Source organism: Melospiza georgiana, chromosome 5, assembly GCF_028018845.1.
Source record: "Melospiza georgiana isolate bMelGeo1 chromosome 5, bMelGeo1.pri, whole genome shotgun sequence".
In the NCBI taxonomy this organism is placed as follows: domain Eukaryota; kingdom Metazoa; phylum Chordata; class Aves; order Passeriformes; family Passerellidae; genus Melospiza; species Melospiza georgiana.
The window spans coordinates 16139886-16160465 of NC_080434.1; the positions used below are offsets into that span (position 1 = coordinate 16139886).

The 20580-nt window shown below is 38.8% G+C and overlaps 1 protein-coding gene across 2 annotated transcripts in view; it reads right to left on the reverse strand.

The window, feature by feature from the left end:
* PPP3CA (protein phosphatase 3 catalytic subunit alpha) overlaps positions 1–20580 on the reverse strand; it is a 171366-nt gene that overhangs the window by 87342 nt on the left and 63444 nt on the right. For both annotated transcript variants that reach the window (XM_058024000.1, XM_058024001.1), the window contains exon 2: positions 12851–13051. In XM_058024000.1, the coding sequence (XP_057879983.1) occupies positions 12851–13051 (201 nt within the window). The remainder of the gene's footprint in view (positions 1–12850; positions 13052–20580) is intronic.

A 20580-nucleotide genomic window follows, 5' to 3' on the forward strand; every position in this document is an offset into this window, starting at 1 on the left:
CTTTCTTCAAAGTCATGCTGGCATCAGCAATGGTCTGTGAGTGCAAAGGCAGACAGAGGGTAGATACTCAAGAAGGTGCACATGAAACAGCTGCTGGCACACAGAACAGCCTCTGAACACCAGGCTCTCCTCCGTACACTCTGGCAATGGGGAAGAACCATCAGTCGCACATTGCAGAGCAATAGCTTTTGGTGACAGCTTAAATGTTAACACCGCCTTTCCCATGGAGCATTAAAGGACTTGGTCTTGAGAGAAGAGACATCTCAGTGCTCAGACAACTACTCTTCTAAGGCCAGATTTTTTGAACACAAAATCACCAAAAGAAAAGAACAAAAAGGTAAAAGGAGCTGCATATTGTCCTTCTTCTATGAAGAATCAAAGAAATGTTTCAGAGGCTTAGAATGAAACCATCTGAGCTCCGATGAGTCACTGGATTTCTTGGAGCAAAACAGACAATATGGATAATTGATAAAACAGGGACAGACAGTAAGAAGCATAGTCATGAGGGACAGTCGTGATGCCTGAAGAATATGATAGCCTTTGTGAGGAGTTAACCTCCCTCAGAACACAGTTGGACTAGTAGGAGGTCTGCTCAGAAACATCATGCTACAAGGAAAGGACAAATGTGTGTAAGTTGGAAAGAAGAAGATGGATTAATTAAGAAAAGCGGCAGAATTTACTCTGATTTACCTTTGAACCTGGCCCTGGTTTTGAGTAAGAGGCAGCACAATGTGATTTTCAAAGGTACTGGTCAACCTAAATTATTTTAAGAAAAGGGCTTAATGTGGGAAGAACAACGCAAAAATAGCATTATCTTCATTACTGAATGAAACCTATGCTGAAAAAAGCTGCAGTCTGGAGAGTAGGTCACAGGTGCCTAGGGAAAAAGTGCGATGAATTAGGTGCCAAAGAACCCTCAAATGTTATGAGAAGATAGATGTCTTTGGCAGACTAATGCCTTGATTTTGTTTAAACTACCTAAACTGAGTAACTTAGCTTCAACAGCACAGTGAATAACTGCTACTGCTATAAAGTTTTAACCTTTACCCATTCAATTACTCTTAGACCTTAAAAGCTCTCCTCAAAGAAAAAAGAAAAGAGCTTCTCTGAAGAACTAGGAAAGGTGATATTCATATTCCAGATATTCTTAAAGATAAAAGGATATACAAATCTTGAGGTTTTAGAACACAGATATACACACCCACACACACCCAAGCTTTGTTTATGCAGTTGAAACACATTTCCTTCTACCATAAAATCTGCAGCAAGCAAAGGCTTCAGATCTTCATCATTTCATTGCTGCCTCAACCCAACAGAAATCCAGTTTATTCTTCACTGCCACTCCAAGTAAGATAACCTGTATTTTTTCCCAAATGCTTATTTAGAAAATGAGACTCCAAAGTAAAAGGCTGACTAGGCTGACTTGCTTTAATTGCTTACCCTTATCTGTTCTCCCAGAGCTGTGGTCATCTTCCAGCCTGTTCCCCTAGCAACAGCTGGAGACCTCTATGTTCTGGCCTTATCACTGTGGTTACTCTTCCTCTCTTGCATATTGAGAATATATAGCCTTGATGGCAGGTGCATCAGGAAGCAGCCAGACACACCAAACACATGCCACCAGATGGCATCTGCAACCAGCTACATTTTAAGATCAGGCCTTCAAGAGGAGTTCCTGCGTGTGATAAGAGCCTTGATATTCTGAAGCCTCAAGCTTCTAGACTAGAAAAAGCAGAAGCACTAGTGAAGACCTAGATTGGTGTCACTGATATGAAAGTATTTTTTTCATTGCTAAAATCATCATTTTACTGAGGATACATTGTTCCCACAATAAGGATTCTGGGAGCCAGAGCAGTATTCTGCACCATGCCTGATGTATTCTCCCCACATCTCCTTAATGATGTCTCTCTAATTTTACAATAAAATCTAGGGGCAATGCACTGCATTTTCAAAGAGGGACTACTGATTTACACAGAATTTTATTACATTTGATACTGATTTCCTGTTTAGAGGTGGTTTTGGCCATAACCAACCTCTACATGTATTTGGAAATTTCCGTTTTTCCGTTATAATGAGAAAGTCTATTTCCCTTAGCAGATATCTTAATGAAAACAAGACAAACAAAAAACCACCCTTAAGTCCAAGTAATTCTACATGAAACAGTAGACTACAAGCCTATCCTTAATCTGCTGCTATCAATCATTACAGTAACAAATGTAGAACAAAAACCACATCCAAATCTATAACAATGCTTGCTTTATTGTACTTAGAGACCAACCAAGTTTTACCTCAACATGCTTACTATGCTCTTCTCCTTTCAAGTACAATATTTGGTTATTTCCTGCCATAGGCATTGCTAATTAACTGCCTTTTAGAGACAAATATTTTCTTATTTGTCTAGAATCTAAATATTTTTTCTTCAAAGGAATTTTACCCTTTCAACTGAAGTTTTTTTGATAGTTTGGGGAAAGAATATAACCTAGATTTATGTATGCAGGCTGATCTCACAAACAGCTCTTAGGTCTTCCTCTCTACACTTTCAGCTGTGTACCCGGCACTGAGACTGTTTTTTTCCCCCCTGCTAAAGTCTGATGAGAACCAAAGGAAATGAAGTGGAACAAAAAGCTACATTAGCTTTCATAATTTATTGCTCTAGAAAACTCCAACTATTGCCTGTGACAGGAATCAAGCCAAGCAGAAAGCAAATGAAAGTGTTCTGCCACTTTGTCAACAGCTGAAGCCGCAAGATTCATTTCTATGGCCACCAGCAATGTCCCCAACATAAGCTCTTGACCTGTATGTACAGGGGGCACCAAATACAAAGGAGAACATGCATGAAAAACAAACTGTGTTATGTGTTGTTTTCTTCAGGTTTTTAAAAATGATACATTTAAGTGCTCTTAACACAGGTTAATATTTTATAAATCTGACAGTTCACTGAATTTTATCTCCTTGGTTATTCAGAAGATTTTTTTTTTTTTGCTTAGATGAATAAACTCCTGTAATGAACTCTCACAAGTCATTAATTCTGATATCTAAATTCAACCTATTCTGATTGAAGCAATACTTTTGTGGTGTTTTCCACTTCTAAAGGTAAATTTTGTTGCGGAAGTAAATTAGGAGTGAGAAGAGGTGTAAGAATGACTGTCAAAAAGTCAACATCGCAACTCTCAGAATACCATCTGAAAGCAGTAATGCTGGGACACTTAATGAGCAAGAAGGATTCTCCACAGCACCTTCCCTTGTGCTGAGCACCATGGCTGGTTTTGACTCTCACAAAGGCTCTGAAACTGGAGGTTAGTCCTCTGCCATTCACACTTGGGTTGCCTGCTTTAAAGATGACATAGCTGAATTTACAAAAATCTCACAGGAAGGAACAACATTGACTTAAGCCAAGCAATCCAAAAGGTTCAATACAACTGCTAAGTTCAGTATGCAACAAAGGGAAAGATAACATGTCATACAACAGACTCCTCTTGAAAATTCAATTAATGCTGAAAGTTCTTTAGTGGATGAGAAGTAAGAACCTCTTCACTTATCAAAAACACTAAGAAATTTTTTTTTAAGACGTTAGCACCCCAAGTGGTATCAATGCATGAATTTCAACTAGATTTAGATACCTAAAGCTGAGAAGAGAAAAGCAGGAGCAAACACAGTCAGTGCAGAGAGAACACCGAGGAATAATTTGAAACTAACCATTTAAAGTTTTAATGCCCTACAAGATGCACATAATGACCTCCATGTCAAAAGAAAATGTTATGGCTTGACACGCTACCAGTACAAATCTTGTACATTATTGCCAGAATCCCCTCTGACACTTCCCAAGACTTTCTGAAATCAACTGCAGATTGAAAAGATGTTCAGGAAAACTGATCTTCCTAACTGATACATTTATTTGGAGATCATGGATTTTTTTAGGCTGTAAAAAACAGCTTAAGATACTATTTTTAAAAAATGAATTTAAATATTTTGAACTATCGCAGCTTTTTCATTTAAAAAGGCAGTATCTTCACATGATATTATATACACCTGGAAATTATTCTATAAAAGTTTTCTCCAGATAAATGCAGAAAACCAAATAAAGAAAGCATCTGTCTCAGCTCTGGTAGTATTTCTTAGAATAATTAAAATGCTAATGCAAAAGCATGTAAAGGCAGGAAGAAATAGAAGAATCACCCAGCTCAGAATAATGTCCTTCTATAAGTATGATTTCCAACTTCTAATGCTCTCTGATTTATGCTCTAAGTGATGACAGGTATGTTTATAGTATCTCTTTAACAAGGAACCTATTAGCTATCTCCTTTGCACTTGTTAGTACTTCTCAGCAGGTTTTGGTGAAAGGTTAGACACACAAAAATAGGGCAGAGATGAAGGCAAGAGACAGCTGATGTTAGCTCCACACGCACAATCAGACTCTGAACAACAGAGGCACACCTCTGCACAGCAGCTCCCAAATCAGATTAACATGATGGTACCTCCAATGGCAACAATCAGCTGACACAAAATGCTGTTTGCTCTGACTTGCTATTAGCCCACCCCCTCACACTCCTCTGACTCCTTTTCTTGATTTCTGTACTGCAGCCACTCTACAGCTGTTGCAGGTACAGTGTGATTAAGACCAAATCAATCCCCCTTTCAGCCTCACACACATATAAATCATGACTCCATAATTATTTCACATTCAAACAAAATGGGGAACTCTGTTTTGTTCATCTGTGACTGGTAGATTTTTTAGTTTCCAAGGGAGAAGGCAAACATAGGCTGGAATTTCCCTCTGCCTCCTTCTAGTTCTTACTCATTTCAGAAGCTCCTCCATCCAAAATGGATGGAAGGAGGAACATGGGTGGCTGTGATTTCAGCAGTGATCCCACTGCATTCCCACATCCCTTACTAATAGAGACTACGACCTAACTAAGATTCAGTTAAATTAACCAAGGTGAAAATCAAAAGGAGGAGTAACTGGGCAAAGCTAAGAGAACACAAAAGGCAAGAACAAAGGTTCACTCTTCTTAATGAGTATTACACAGTACAAACATCATGGTCATTTTCAAAAAAGAACTCAAGTGTCAAAGACCCAGGTCTAACTCAAGCTGTGCCACTGACTACAAAATTGCAAAGCAAGTAAAAACTCTGATTTACAAGTTTCAGATACATATTTGAGAAGCTATAATAAACAGCACTGCTACGATGTACTCTGTCTGCTTGGAATAGTCCTAGAAGAAATGCTAATGCGCTATACTGTGCTGTCAGTATTTACATGATGAACCACCCACATGCTAAATAAAAGATGGCAAGAACAAAGTCCTGAAGGCTTAGGTGTTTGCAAGCAGTTGTTTTTGTATTTTTGCTGGTGGTTATTTTTTTAATCAATGCAATTTCTGTGCTGACTTGAAGCCCAAAATATATTTGATCTTCCATTTCACAGCATCAAATTAAACTCCATATCTGAAGGAAATCTCAGATTCCACAAATTCAGTTTGGCTTTTTTGACTACAGTTTTTGCACCAAATAAAGTGAACCACAGATAGATCATTTATAAGAACAACTGAGGTAGTTGTAAAGAATATATCATCAGTAGTATCCACTGTGTTGGCAATAATGAGAGATTTAAGCAGCTGCTACTAGAAAACATCAGCTCTGCCAAAATGTCAGATGCTAATGGCTGAAGCAGCTCAATTAAGTTACAAGACACAATTGCTTTGTTCTACCAGGGATGCGGGCACACATATTTCAATCTATATCTGGAACCAACAGAAGCACTTAGGGAAGGACCAGATTAAAAAAAAATCTGATTATATACAGCCTTACATCTTCACCTTCTTACAGAAGAAACAGATTTTAAGCCACAAGTGATCTGATGCATTATGAGTTCTCAATAAAACATGCAAAATAGCTGGAGTAGTGTCAGTTTTAATCAGCAACCCAAATAAAGGATCCAATCAAGATCACTTTAGCTGTTCAACAGTATGCTTAAATGGTAAATTACTTTAAACATAAGTTTAAATGCAGGTTTTCTGTAGTTTAATGACATTCAACAGTGATAACGTAATGGAAAATAATTGTGCAACAGCAAACTGTGTTTATGCTACATTGAGAAAAGAGGATATCTAACACATTTTAAAAACTATGTCAAACATTTCTTCATAAATTCTAATTAATTTGAGAAAGCATATCTGCTTTCTTCTTGCTGCTTCTGCTTTCTTCTTCTATCTGCTCTTATATAGTAAAAACAACTGGACTACCATTGGTTTTCAAGACAGATACAAGAATAGGGGGTGCTATTAATACTTTCCCTTTCCTCCACTTCCCAATTCCAACCTGTTCTGCTGAAATCTCATCTATGCAAATGAGATTGTGAATGGATATTAAGAAAGAAACAAGTAACAGTTCACTTCAGACATTACCTCACTCCAGACAAAGTTAACTTTCTCATGATGCAGGAGAATTAACTGAACTGCAGGCTACTAAATCTGAGAGTGAGACTAATTTGCAGAAATGTGTCCAGGTCTCAGGTGTTACTGCTAAAACAGCAACTCAAACTGATACAGTCATACCAGGAGCATTTGCAGCTCTCATGTATCTCCAAGATAAAGCAAAAAGAGCTGTACTGTAACCAGCATCCTGTTCTGAGGGTGGACCCATCACACGCTCGCTCCTAGTGCCACAAACAAAAAAAAGATGCTTTTTCAAGGTAACTATACTGAATGTCCTATGGCAAAGAAGGGAAAAGTCCAATTCTTATCCTCAAAAGTTGCAGGAATCCAGGCTTCAAACCAGCAATTAAGATTGAAGACTTGTGTGTCTGAAGACACCAGCCTTATAACACTTGACAATTTGATCACGTATGTGATTTTTTTTCATGGCACATGTGTAAAAATTTTAGTTATACATATTCTGGGAATGCTATAATTTCTTCAAAAGTGATCACAGCACATAGGATTTAAGCCTAAGTATGAAATAAATTTTAGCTACAATTACTTTTACAGAACTGTTAATTTCAAACAAACCCTGCTGTGCAAATATGGATTGATCTAACAACATTTGTAGGTCTCTAATAAGCAACCTTGCTTATTTTCCATGCTGAAATTTTATCTTAAACTGCTTCAAAGGTAAAAGTTAGAAAGAACTGCTTTAGTTTGACTCTCAGACTGGATCAGATCATTCACATGCATACTAAATTCAATGTAATTTTAAATTATATTCTCTTTTACTATAATGTGGGAGTAAATATTTTTATTAACTCATCTTAACATTGATTACTTTAGCTAGAAATTCTTGCTGTTTACAAAATTTTAGCCTGCACAGCACTAGCAACCTACTGATGTTATTTCGTGCTACCAAATGAGAGAAACTGGGCAAAGGAAAAATATATGTGGTACATAAAGAAAAATTCAGGCACAGAACACCCTACCATTCCATGGAATAATGTACCCAGAGAATATTTGGAAGCCTCACAGATCATAAAGGAACATGCTAGTAGGAAAGGGCTTTCCCTCTAGTTTTTATGGACCTGTAACGTACAAAAGTTTCCAAAGGTCACCCAAGTTGTCACAGCTGTTCCCACACAGGCTTGTCCATACGTGCCTACAACCTTTTTCCTCTCATCAATTTAGAGTTTGAATTGCAAAAACTCTGGGTGCTCCCGAAGACACAAACTTTACAAGCAATTCAACTATTTAAGATGGATTTCCATAATGCTGTGGCATCAACCAAGCCAATGGAATTTTCCACCCAAAGACACTGCAATAATAGTGCAAGTGAGTGTATTTCCTCTTAGTGTGCACAAGGTTAATACTTCCAAACCTACAGGATACAAACACCTTACCTCACATTACGTGATGCAAAGACTCTGCAAACAGCAGTGGTTTCCTTGCACTTACCACAGCCATAAACATTGGAGCTGCAAAAAACACGACTAGGAGAGGAAAATACGGCCAAGGAGTTCTGCAGAGAGTAAAACGCTTTCTACACTACAAGAATAAGCTTTTATTCTGTCTTCCCTGATGCTCTCCTCTCTCCATCTACCAAGCTGCATGCACCTGGCAGTTCAGAAAGCTTTGCACACAGGCTAACAGAGTCAGGACTTCCTCAATGAAGCATGTTTAGAATGGAAGTATATCTATTTTCCATTTTTTTTCTAAGTGAAGGAATAACAGATGCTGGGCCCTGTGCAAAGCCTGCCAACAGCCACCAAGCCAGAAACTACTGTCATGGACACTGCTGGTGGGGCAGCCACACAAACTGAGTTGAGAACATCTGTACACAGACAGCTGCCTCAGTAATATTCATGCATTACATTTCAGTACACATACTAAAAAGTATAGTTCATGAAGATGTATATGACTTTGGTTTTAGTGTTCTTAGTTTACTGGAGGACACACTCATCAGTACTGACAGGCAGAACTAGCTAAAAAGACTGGAGTGAGCACAAAAATGAGCTATATAAAGTGTGACAAGAAAAAAGAGCACACATTAATTACTTTAAAAATAGATATCAGGGAAAAAAGACTTATCTTAAAGCACCAATATATATCTTACAAGCTTATTCATTTGTGCAGTCATATGTGCAAAAGGTATCATGCTATTTTCATTCACTATCTGTTAATATAACAATATCCTCAAGGAAAATAATCTAAAAAGTTCCAGCAAAGATGTGCAATGATAGATATTAGATAAACATATCATTTTACAGTTCTAGGTCTATCCTGTATGTCATTTAAGGAGGTACACATTAAAGCACAAAGAGAAAGTCACCCATGCAGTCAAAGGGACACATTCTTGGTATGCAATTAAGAATGTTCAGTAGCCAAGCAGCATATTTTAAATTTGGGAGAGCCCATAAAACCATGCAGTCAGTCAACATGCAAAGAAAGGGCAGTGTCTATCACTTGCTCAAAATCACTCTGTATAGTAATGAACCTCTGTAATGAGGCTACCTAGTCAATCATAAATCTGGCATTCCCAAGTGTACTTTGGAGTGTGATTTCAGTAAATATTGCCATCAGAGTGATTCAGACATATACTTCCTTAGCCTTCTAGAAAAAAACAAACAACAAACACTAAAAATGAGCCAATTTCCCCATGTGTCATTATACTGTTATGAACATAATACAGGACTGGAAATCCTAAGGCTGCCATAAAACCATCTGTCCACTGAACACCTGTAGTCTAGTGGTAGATCAACCTCATTAAACACACAAGCTTCAAATGAAGTCTGCATTTCTCCAAGTGAAGAGGTTACAGATGAAGTCAGTCAAGACAACATTGCCTCATCACTTCAGTTCATATTCCTACCAATGAGCAGGAGCCCAGTGTAACTGCAGGAACAGCTCTCCATGTCTGTGAGCCAGACCTGTAGTGCATGTGTGGAGCAAACAATGGCAATTTGAGCTACACTCACAAATGGGTTAATCAGGAATACTTCAAAAGGCTTATAACCTTGCCAAATTTGAAGATAAAATGTGTTAACTCAAATGGCAATCACATTGATAGCTCCAGCTAACCACAGATACAAAGTAAGTTTTATACACAAATGCAAAATAATTGATTGTGCATGTCACATTCAGGATCTTTGCATGACTCACACCCAATTATCATTTTCTTGCTCAAATTCAAGCCTTGTATGTACCCACTTCATTGCACATGACTTATAAACAGAACTCTGATACTTCTTCTGAGGACAATTTTACCACCCCTTAAAATAAAAAAAGAAGTGAAATTTCAAATGACTGGATGGTTGCACAAGGCTTTAAGAAAGAACTTTTCATATTCTCTAACACTTACCAAGTATATAACTCTAATAATCCACAATGCTATTGCTTCTACAGTTACGCTCTTCTGTTTTTCTTCTTTTTGATGATCACCATCTCATAAGCCAGTGACAGGAATATATTTCTAAAAGATGAATGCCTCTCCCACAAAGAATCCCATATTAGGGGGGTTTATTAGTGGTTTATGACTGTCATTCTTCAAAAAGATAGCTTCTCTTGTATTGAATCCTAAAATCTATTTTCTTATCCACTCTATCAGTGGTTTTGTTTGTTCTTCCCAATGTTTGAAAAAACTTTCCTCTACTGCATAGCTATTTCCTGACTGCCTGCATACCTGGCACTTCCACTACATCATCAGACAATTGATATTCTCTTTATCCAGTCACCTGCTGTCATACTACTCATACAAAGAAAATTGTCAGGCCCACAACAACCATGCCTCACAAGCTTTCTCAACCTCCCCCTCACAATTTAAGTTCTTCCTTCTTTTGATGATCACTTTCATAACTACAGCTTTCATGTTTGTTCATACAGAAGATTAGCACTTTCTCACATACCCTGCTAACACACATCAGGAGCCCAGCTCTCCTATGCTGGCTTAAAAGAAAGTAGCTGCAAGCTACCCTGAAGAATACTGCAGTATCACAATCACTGCATGAGAATAATTTCAAAGGCAGGAACAAAGCAAGGTGTAGGCTTAACTGAAAAAAGAATCAAAGACTTATATTATACCAGTGTTATACAATGGGGTAAACTTCAGAAGATTAATCCCCAAATATAATTCAGAACAATTCCAACACCTTCAAATGCATTTAAGAAAAAATTTGAAGAGAAAAATTAAAGAGAGAGGGAGAGAACATTAAACACAGGCTTATGGAGATCAGCTGGGACACAACACTCCACAGCTGCCCTCCTACAGTCTACATCTCTCAATGGATAAAAAAAAAAAAAAAAAAGAAGTGAAAATGACACCCCCCCAAAAAAAAAACATACAAAGATAGAATTTTCTGTGTGTCTGACACTCAGTTACAGACAAGGGTACTGCACCTCTACAACTTCTTTGATTTATCCTGAAGCGTCAAAAAAAAAATATATCTGCAGAACTTTATTTTCAGTTAACTAAGGATCCTTTTATTCATTCTGTTTTCTTTATTCATCCGTGAGCTGCAACATGATTGACATCTTCTCCATCAGAACTGTACAGCAGCATGACAAGCTAATTATTACATAAAAAATGATACACACTATCTCTCCAGGTCAAGCTACAATCCTCTAGTTGGATGTCATTTTTAAAATTACAAGCTTTAATAAACGGTGCATCATTCTAGTCCAGACACTACATTCAGCTTCAGAGAAGGTTTCCTGATAATGAAGGGTTTATTATTTCTATGTAGTTTTTGGTGACTGCTACCAGTACTGCCAATAAAAACTGGTAACCCTTCCACTGCAGTAAATCACTATTTCTTGTACTTTTATCAGGGCACTCAAGAAGCAAAAGTGATGAAAGCACCTGACTTCTTAAACCAGGTTTTACACTTTGGCTTCACAGTTTAAACCGGCTGGAATTAGATACCTTTTTCCCCCCAGCTAACTTTCTATGCCACAGATCAATTAGTAGTCAAAAATGCATTCCTATCTAGTAGCAACAACAAAATATGGGAGGACACCATTATAGCAAGCAAATGCATTCATGCATTCAGAATGCAGGCAGAGGCAGGAGACAATTAGAGAAGGAAATTCAAAAATAAGGCATTTCCTGAGGATTAATGAGTGGGTGGTAGTGTTTGATAGTCAAGGGCAGGATGGGCTCTGCAACTGGCACAATTCATTAATCCCCCAGGCAACACAAACTGCTAATTTTTTTTCTGCAGTTCTTATTTTCCTTAACATCTAATTAAAATTTCCACTAAATTTGACACCATAATTCCCTCACAGAATCACAGAATAGTTTGGGTTGGAAGAGACCTTAAATATCATCCAGTTTCAACCCCTCCATCACAGGCTGGGCAAGTCCCACTTGGACCACGTTGCTAAAAGCCCATCCAGCCTGGCCTTGAACACTTCCAGGGATGGAGCATCCATAACTTCTCTGGGCCTGTGCCTCACCACCCTCATAGTAAATAATTTCTTGCTAATATTTCATCTAAACCCACCATCTATCAGTTTGTGGACATTCCCCCTTGCCTTGTCACTATGTGCTTTTATAAGAATTCCCTCTTTTCTGTAGGCCCCCTTCAGGTACTGGAAGGTGCTAAACTGTCTCACTGAGGCCTTTTCTTCTCCAGGCTGAAGAGTCCCAGACCTCTCAGCCTCTCTGCAGAGGAGAAGTGCTCCAGGACCCTGAGCATCTTTGTGGACCTCCTCTAGACTTGCGCCAACAGGTTCATGGGCTCCTTATGTCAGGAGCCCCAGACTGGATGCAGCAGTCCAGGTGGAGTCTCCTCACCAGTGCAGAGGGGCTGGAAGAGAACCCCCTCTCCCTTGCTCTGCTGCCCATGCTGCTTTTGATGCAGCCCTGACCACAGCTGGCTTTCTGGGCTGCAAGTGCACATTGCCAAGACATGCTGAGTTGCTCATCCACCAACATTTCTAAGTCTTTCTCATCACCTCTGCTCTCCGTCCATTTTCTGCCCAGCCTTTATTGGTGCTTGGGATTGTCCTAAGCCACGTGCAGGTTCTTACACTTGGCCTAGTTGAACTTCATGACATCCAGAGCCCAATGCTGTCTGAACAGTCCTACTATGATAAATAACATCTATACAATTACAGAATTAATACCTGGTGCAAAAGGCCAGGTAACTTGTCACGTTTCAGAAAGTAGTTGTAATTTTCTCCTAAAGACTAAAACTGTGGCCTGCCTTAGAAACAGGTCTCAGCAGATGCAATCCTTCCCTTTAAATTACAAGCTGCTTGATGGCCTCCATTATCCAGTGGCAGCAGACAAAGAGTGGAACAAGTATGGGAGAGAACAACTGATTTTCAAGCTGCCTTTCAGTGCCTTAGGAAGCCACACACACTAACGCATCACCAAACATGTCCCAGCCAGCAACCATTCCTCTCCATCACCATAACTCCACACTAACCTGTGACAGGTGCATCTATGTCCAGCAAATTCTTTTCCTGGCGGAGAATCGAAGCTCCCTCTGTTATTATTCTCAAAGCCACGCTCTCTTCCAGTCTCCCTTCTTTCATAAGGTGTGCCTTTAAGATATCCACACGAGGTTTCCCATCATTATCAAACACTTCCTTAGCTGTGAGACGGTGACTTGGAGGAAATGGGACAGCTACATGAAAAAAAAGACAAAAAATATATGGTCATTCTTTACAGAAAATCTTCTATTACTGACACATTTCAAAACACATTTCTGCTGCAGAACAATGCTACCAAAGATTTTCTACTCCCTCTTACAATTTGTGGTTCAAATTGTACATAGACTCCCAAAGATACCATTAAAGTGCATATATTCTACAAGATATATTCTTAACACATGCAAGAAATAATTCATGCTTATAAAAAAATTGAGAGAAGTATATTTAGGCCATAATTACAGGTAGATACATTCAAGTAAATTCCCCAAAAGGCATGGGAATACTAGGGAAAGGAGGGAACAGAGTTTAAACTGCTCTGGTAGAAATACAGAACATTGCTATCCCTTTCATTAACGGCATAAAATGCATAAACAAGTGCAATATTTAATATCTGTGCTTGGACACGCATAGATAAACTTGAATTAAAATTCCAAAACTAAGACAGAGCTCTCTCTAATGACTTTGGGTAGAGGGATCTAAGATGTTTTCCCTGTATAAGTAATAGCTTGCTGCACAAGATAGATCTGAAACCCATCAGTGCTGAAGAGACCGTTCCAGCACGGACAGGGCAGAGGATGCATCAGACCGAAGATGGAAATAAATGGACAAATAGAAAGCTTGTCCTGGCAACTTGGCTGCAACCTGCATACCGTCCCCAAGTAAGGTCAGAAGCATAAACTTGTATGTTCCTGCTCTCCTGGGGCCAGCTGGAGCAAGAAGGCTCAGAGGTGATGCTGTCAGTTGCCAGGATGAGGCTGGAACATGATCCCAGCTTAACCCCCTTTCCCTCGCAGTTCAGTTGGAGTGGCATTAGGCAGCACCTGCCTCACCAGCCACAGGGTAATTATCCTGATCCCTGCCACAGATGCAAGAAGGTCAGGTTGTTCCAGAGCTCCAAGCAGGGACAGGAGGTGGCCCCAGGGCTGGTTTCAGCTGGTCACATCTGCAGTGCAAACCTGTCCCTGCCAAAGGGTCTTGTCCCCTGTGGAACGTCTTACTGGCAGCCTCACCCCACCCAAGACATGAGACCCTAACACAGCAGATCAATATATCCATGAGCTTCAGTTTTCCTCTAATTGCACCAGCAGCGGACTGCAAAAACCTCTAACTCTCACTCACTATTTAAAGTTCAAACTCAACACTCTTCTCTTACACTACCAAAAGTAACAGAGCAGAAAATAATAAAAAAAACCACTTTACAGTTATTTTCCACTCATATTTTTGACAAAGACAGCTTCAGAAAATGCCTTTCCCCCCACCTCAATCTTGTTTTCATTCCTTATTGTTGCTTCAGCAGTTCATTCACTGAAATAGTCTGGAGGGGACTTATGAATGTGGGTGTCTGAAATACACTGAAGCCTGACTGCTCTCAGACTTAAACATGGGGAAAGGGGGGGGAAGGTGAAAATTTATGAAATAAACAATTTATTATACAACACAGAAAAATAATATCTTTTCTAAAACCAGAAGGTGAGTGATAGCTCAGTAGTTCTCCAAGCCTCGATCCACCTTTTACAAAAACAAAACCCTGGAAGACTACGTAGTCCTAATGATCCTGCATTTCCAGCATGGAGAAAGGAGGAAGGGGAAAAGTTGGTACATATCTGCAATCACTATGGCTGGAACAAGCACATGCCATTAGCTTGTATTCCTTAGCAAGACAGTGGCCACTGCTCCTCCTCAAAGGCATGACAATGCACAAACCTATGCAGTGCACCAGTGCTTTGAGGTAACTACCATATATGCTTGTATGCTGAAAGGAGATTTTTACATTCATAAAGGCAGAGCAAAACACAGATGCAATGACAATAGCAAACTGAAGCTATGACATAAAACCTACTAATATAGAAAAAAATGACATACGCTGCAGGACTGTAAGAGTTCTGCAGGCAGAGCTCTAACAAAGATGTACCCATACCTAATTAAGGGAAAAGATACTCTTCCAAAAGCAGATGATTCATGATTAATTAGCAAAAACATGAGTGACTGAATAGACCACAAATTGCATCTTCCATTATGAGAATATTAACTTTGAATTATTAACTTTGAATGTACAACATACACAGAGCTTCCACAGAAGAACAAAGTAAGAAATGGTCACACTCGTGCAGAAGTCAGTTAAACATCATTTTTACTAATAACACCCACAAATGGCGGTATGAACCAAAATCCTTTTATAAATACAACAAACATTTAACTTCCATTGCTTTATAGAGGGCAATGTTACCATATGAATACACAGCTATCTGTTTCTCCATTCTTTTGTTTCTTTTTCTGCTTTTTTAAACCTATCGTATTAGTATATATAAGTAAATAACGAATGCAATAAATTTGACTCTTATCAGAAATAAACCCTAGAATTTCATCAGACACCAACTGTGCACACAATACACAATGAGGAAGAACTAAGAACTGGGAAAGGAGGCCACCAGGGAAAGGCAGGAAGAGGAAGGAGTGGAGTACTGAGCTGCCAGTATTGAGCTCCTCGCCACGGCACAGGCCTGGGGATGTTTTTGTAAGAACAGGCAGGAACCTGTATTAAGCAAAGGCCATAAAAAGGGAGAGGCAATAAAATGCGCATCTACATATAAGACAATTTTAGAAGTTTAGAGACAAATCTCGCTACACAAGACTCATGCATGCCTAATCATATGCTATAAAACTTAAAACCTGGACTGGTGTCCAACTCATTTACATTACTTTCTTTATACTGGCATAAAAAACAAACAACTATTGGCTAAGCAAAACACTACCCTGGTGGTTAGGTCATAAAACACGGACCACAACCAAATGCAAAGAAACAAAGTTTAAAATCCTTGACCTCAGCCTGTCAGTAACAGTCTCTTGAGATCCCAAAGCACAAGAAAATTCTCTTTAACCATTTAATAATGGGGATTTTCCACTTGCGCTTTCAGGTCTCTTGAGCATGTTCCAGCAAATGGAGGAAAAGATCAACCTGTTCTTTTGCTGTTCTTGCAGGCTCCTGCAAAATCCATCTCATCGCTAACACAGCCACTGCAAAGGTCAGACATCATTACTGTTTCTCTCAAATATTAAGCAGCCTCTCTGGAACAAATAAATAAACCATAAAGAGCTCTGCTTAATTAGAGTGGACCATGTGTGCTCGCATAAATAAAATACAAGCATGTGGCAAAGCAAGTATTATTTTGTTTATATATTATTCATTTTAAAATGAAGCTGTACACTAAATTAATACTCTCAGAGGAGGCTGCCCATAAGAACAGCTCTCTTTCATCAACATTCAAGTTCTCAAATTATCTCCCCCTGTAATACTTGTCCTATAATTTTATGCAACTTATGCTGCATGGCTGACCATAACTATAGCACTTTTATGACACATATATGCTTGCTTTTTTACTTGTAAGGAAAACACATCAATAACATCTGCTATCATCTCAATAACCCAACACACTGCATTTGTCTGACAGCAATTTGCAATTCTCCATTTGGAGAAACATTTGCACTACAGCCATGCATAGAGCACAAGTTAAACACACTGGCACTATGCCACAGGTGCAAATAACTTAAAAGGTCACTCTGCAGCTTTGGGTTTTTTACATCTACTTCTTCATAGCCTTCAGACTCAGTATGCACAAAATTTTCCTAAAACTATGAAAACAAAACTCTGTTTTTTTTAAAGACAGGAACATTTTTAATAGTTAACTAACAGGTTTTGCAATCTGACTTTGAAAATTTAACCAATTTTATAATGTGTTTGAACATATAGCATAACTCAGAGCATTACTGCTGACCAATAACACCCATGCTGGAGTTTTTACTATTTAATCGGAGTTCTGCATTTCTGCACCATATTGGGTCTGACAAAACCTATGCAGCAACACAAAGACACAGCCGAAGATCAACTTTTCAGCCTAAAGACATGAATTTAACATTACCTAATTCCTGTACAGTTGCCTATGAACTTCTGGTTTACATGGTTTCTATGAACCTAAGGGGAAGGAACGATAACTTTTTTTTTTTTCAAGAACTCTACTTAATTCAGGTGACAGACTGAAACAAGAAGATGAGTCACCATCATCCACAGCTGCTAAAGGGGAACAGAGTGAAACCCCCAGGCAGTGCAGGGCTCACCAAAGCAGTGGAAAAAGGAAAGGGAACTGCCAAAGATGCTCAGCCATGCAAGACATGGAATTCTCATGTGACAAACGTCGCCCCTCAATAGATTTCCTCAGGCACCACATGGATAATGCTTTCATCTCCATACATAAGTTTTCTAGAGACAGATTCAATGATTCCAATACACTGAATCACTGTGATCTCTTTGTTAACCTGCATATTACTTCCTTAGCAGGTATTTTTTTAGGAGTAGCATACAGAAAGTTGAATTATTCCGAAGACAAAATTTCTTTTCAATATAAAATTTTGTACTATAGCATTCATACCATATGCAAGTTCTTATTAGTTTTTTGTGTACTTGGCAGGGAAATATGTCTACACCTGATTAAAAAAAAAATCCAGCTATTTATATGTCAGCAAAAGAGGCAAACCAAAATCATCTCAGTGGAGCTAATAGTGGAACACATGTTCTGATGTTTCCTAACAAAAACTATAAGGTTTCATTTTACATTAGCTACTGTCATTAGAGTAGGCACTGAAATTGGCAATCTCTCTCTAAAAGATCAAGCTTTCACCTGCTATTTTAAGACATGACGTATTTGAGGACTGTTTTTACTAAATCTGCTCACCAGATGGTGAAAGTGTTGGAAATTAGAATCTGGAAAATAAATCTACAGTATAAAATAAGAAGCAGCTATGAGGATTCCTATAGAAATTTAGCATGAATTTTTCTTCATTGCCAACAAGTTCTTGCAGTGAATCAGAAGAGCTCACAACCGTATTTGCTAAAAGACATAACTAAATTAACATTACTCATGAGCAAGACACTTAGCTTCACAGAAAGCTGAGGTTTTCCCTGGGCTAGCCAGTCAATACTGCAAAAAGAAAGAAAGAGTCCATCAAAAAGAATGTTACATGAAGACACCTTTGAGTAACAGCACCTGTATGTGAACCGAATTGGGAGCAGACAAGAGAGTCACACCTCAACAAAGCCCACATACACCAAATTTAGAGAAAAGAGAGAGGAGTTCCTTTCACAGATATTTCAGCTGACAACACAGAAAACAGGCCATTTGACATGAAGCAATAACACCTGTGGCCTAGAAAAAACAGAAGGTACTACAGGTTGGCAAGGAAACCGCTTCTCACAAGACTGAGATGAGCCATGCTAGCATTATTTTTTGATGAACAAAAGCTCAAACTATAAAAATTTTAAAAGGTAACATAAGAGGCTTCATCAAATACACCAGTTCCAATGAATATTTTTAATATATTCTGTCACTTCAGTCATAACTGGGGAACATAACGGCAAAGAGAGAATTGCCTCACAGATTCGTGCCTAACTTTGGACAAAAGCTGTGATAGGACAGTGTTTGTAAAAGGAAGGGCTGTGACAATCATGTACTGATCCCAACACACTGCCATGCTGTTTCCAGACACTAAGGCTGTGGCGTTCTCATCAGTAGGCTTCACTCCTCCAGTGAAATGTCCCACTCTAAGACAACCCATTCCAGCACACTTGAAGCAATCCTCACGCAGAATAACTTTATGACACCTCAGGAAGCACAACACCTTTACAGGATTTGAGCCTCAAACTCACAAGGGAGGGATGAAGTCTCACCCCTGTGCACCTTGTTACTTTCACAGGAGGGCACTGCCTCTGACCAGCTGTGGAGCTGAGACTGACTGGCACACTGTGCCACGAGCTATGCCAGTATATCTCAACCACATGGAAAAGTTTTTGACGGGATGATCTCTCAACTGCCTCTGCCATTTTAATGAACATACAGAGATCTTTTTGCACCAGTGGCACAGCAGAAAGGAAGGACAATAAAAGTCACCATTAACTTGGACCAACAGAGGGGGGATGAAACCCTGTAATTTCTGTCTAATTACCAAGCTGAGGTATGATGGGCTGCCCTTGTGTGGATGTCAGGTGCCTGGTTCTTATGGGATGAAAGGCTAGAGTACTACCACTTCCCCCCATTTCAGGAACTGCTATGGCCTTTTCATGGCATTACTGGCCTCCTCCAGAATACACAGTACCTAACAATAAGAAAAGTATATAGCAACACTTTTCTTCAACTCTTTAAAAGAGCATAAACCAATCTTCTCGTAAATTCAGGTCAAATTATACTTGGAAAGAACCACCATAAGTAGCTATGTCACCTTCAGTCACTTAAAAAAAACCATGAAAAACAACACTCACTATTTTAGGATTTGATTTTCTTTATATTCACCTCAGGAAAACTTTAAAACTCTGAAGAAGCATTTACACAAAGAGGTTCTTCCAAGAGGTTAGAGCAGTGGCCCATTATTCTTACTCTGGGCTCAAATGAAGAATAGTTATAAAAACCACCAAGGCCTGGATAAACGCACAAGATTCCCTTGGTGGCTTGACCCTTGACTGGTGAGTTGATTGACTCACACATCTCACCCACTCTTGAACACTTCTGTAATAATATTGTAGAATTGATATTAACAGCATAGATAAATGTACATCTCTGTAACAAGCCAAATCTAACTCTAATTTTCAGTCCTTATCAAGCAATTAAACTGGTTTTCGGTTTTTCAGAAAAAGTCAGAGAAAAAAATACATCAGAACTTTTCCAGAACATTTACAGGCAACAGACACATCAGAGAGCATAGGAACCCTGAGAACCTTGGAGGAGGTACACTTTAAAACAACTGCAAGAAAGAAATGCCTCCTAATTCAAAGAAATGGGTCTGTATGAAATATCAAATTGTAGTGGACATGGTTATACACTGGCAGCATTCCCAGAGCATCTTTTGGCCAACTACTGTAATAAACAAACAAATCCTATCAGTCTTAAAGAGCACAAAACAACACACATCCCTATAAAATATTGCAAAAGAATATTCTTTCCTTGTGTTTGAGAACATATGCAAGTATCTTTGACATTTACGATCCACTCTTGTCCACAGCCCATGGATAAAAAATCAACTACAATATAAAGTGGAGAGGAAAAATTCAGTTCAATAGGAAACATTCCCAGTTAGGACCAACACATACAGTAAAAACTGGAAAATGTGATCGTAGCTTCCTGGCCCCATCAGAAAAGTTTGTTTTTCTACTTTGTTACACCCAAGTTTTTCCATAGGCCTCAAACTGAATACTGTTGAGCTTTGTTTTTATTAGCTTTTGCAACAGAGAACAATAATTACCCAGAGTTTAAATTCCTTTATGAGAACAGTTCATTTGGAGAAAATAGTCAGGGGAAAAAGAACCCTGTAACAATGGAAAATACCAAAGGTCTTCCAAGACTTAAGATAAGGAATCAGGCACAGTCCTCCATCCCTCAAAACACTTGAGTGATGGATAATTTCTTTTCTATGGTAAAGCTTCACTATTGTTCCTAATTTGAGGCAATTAGGAAGTAATTGC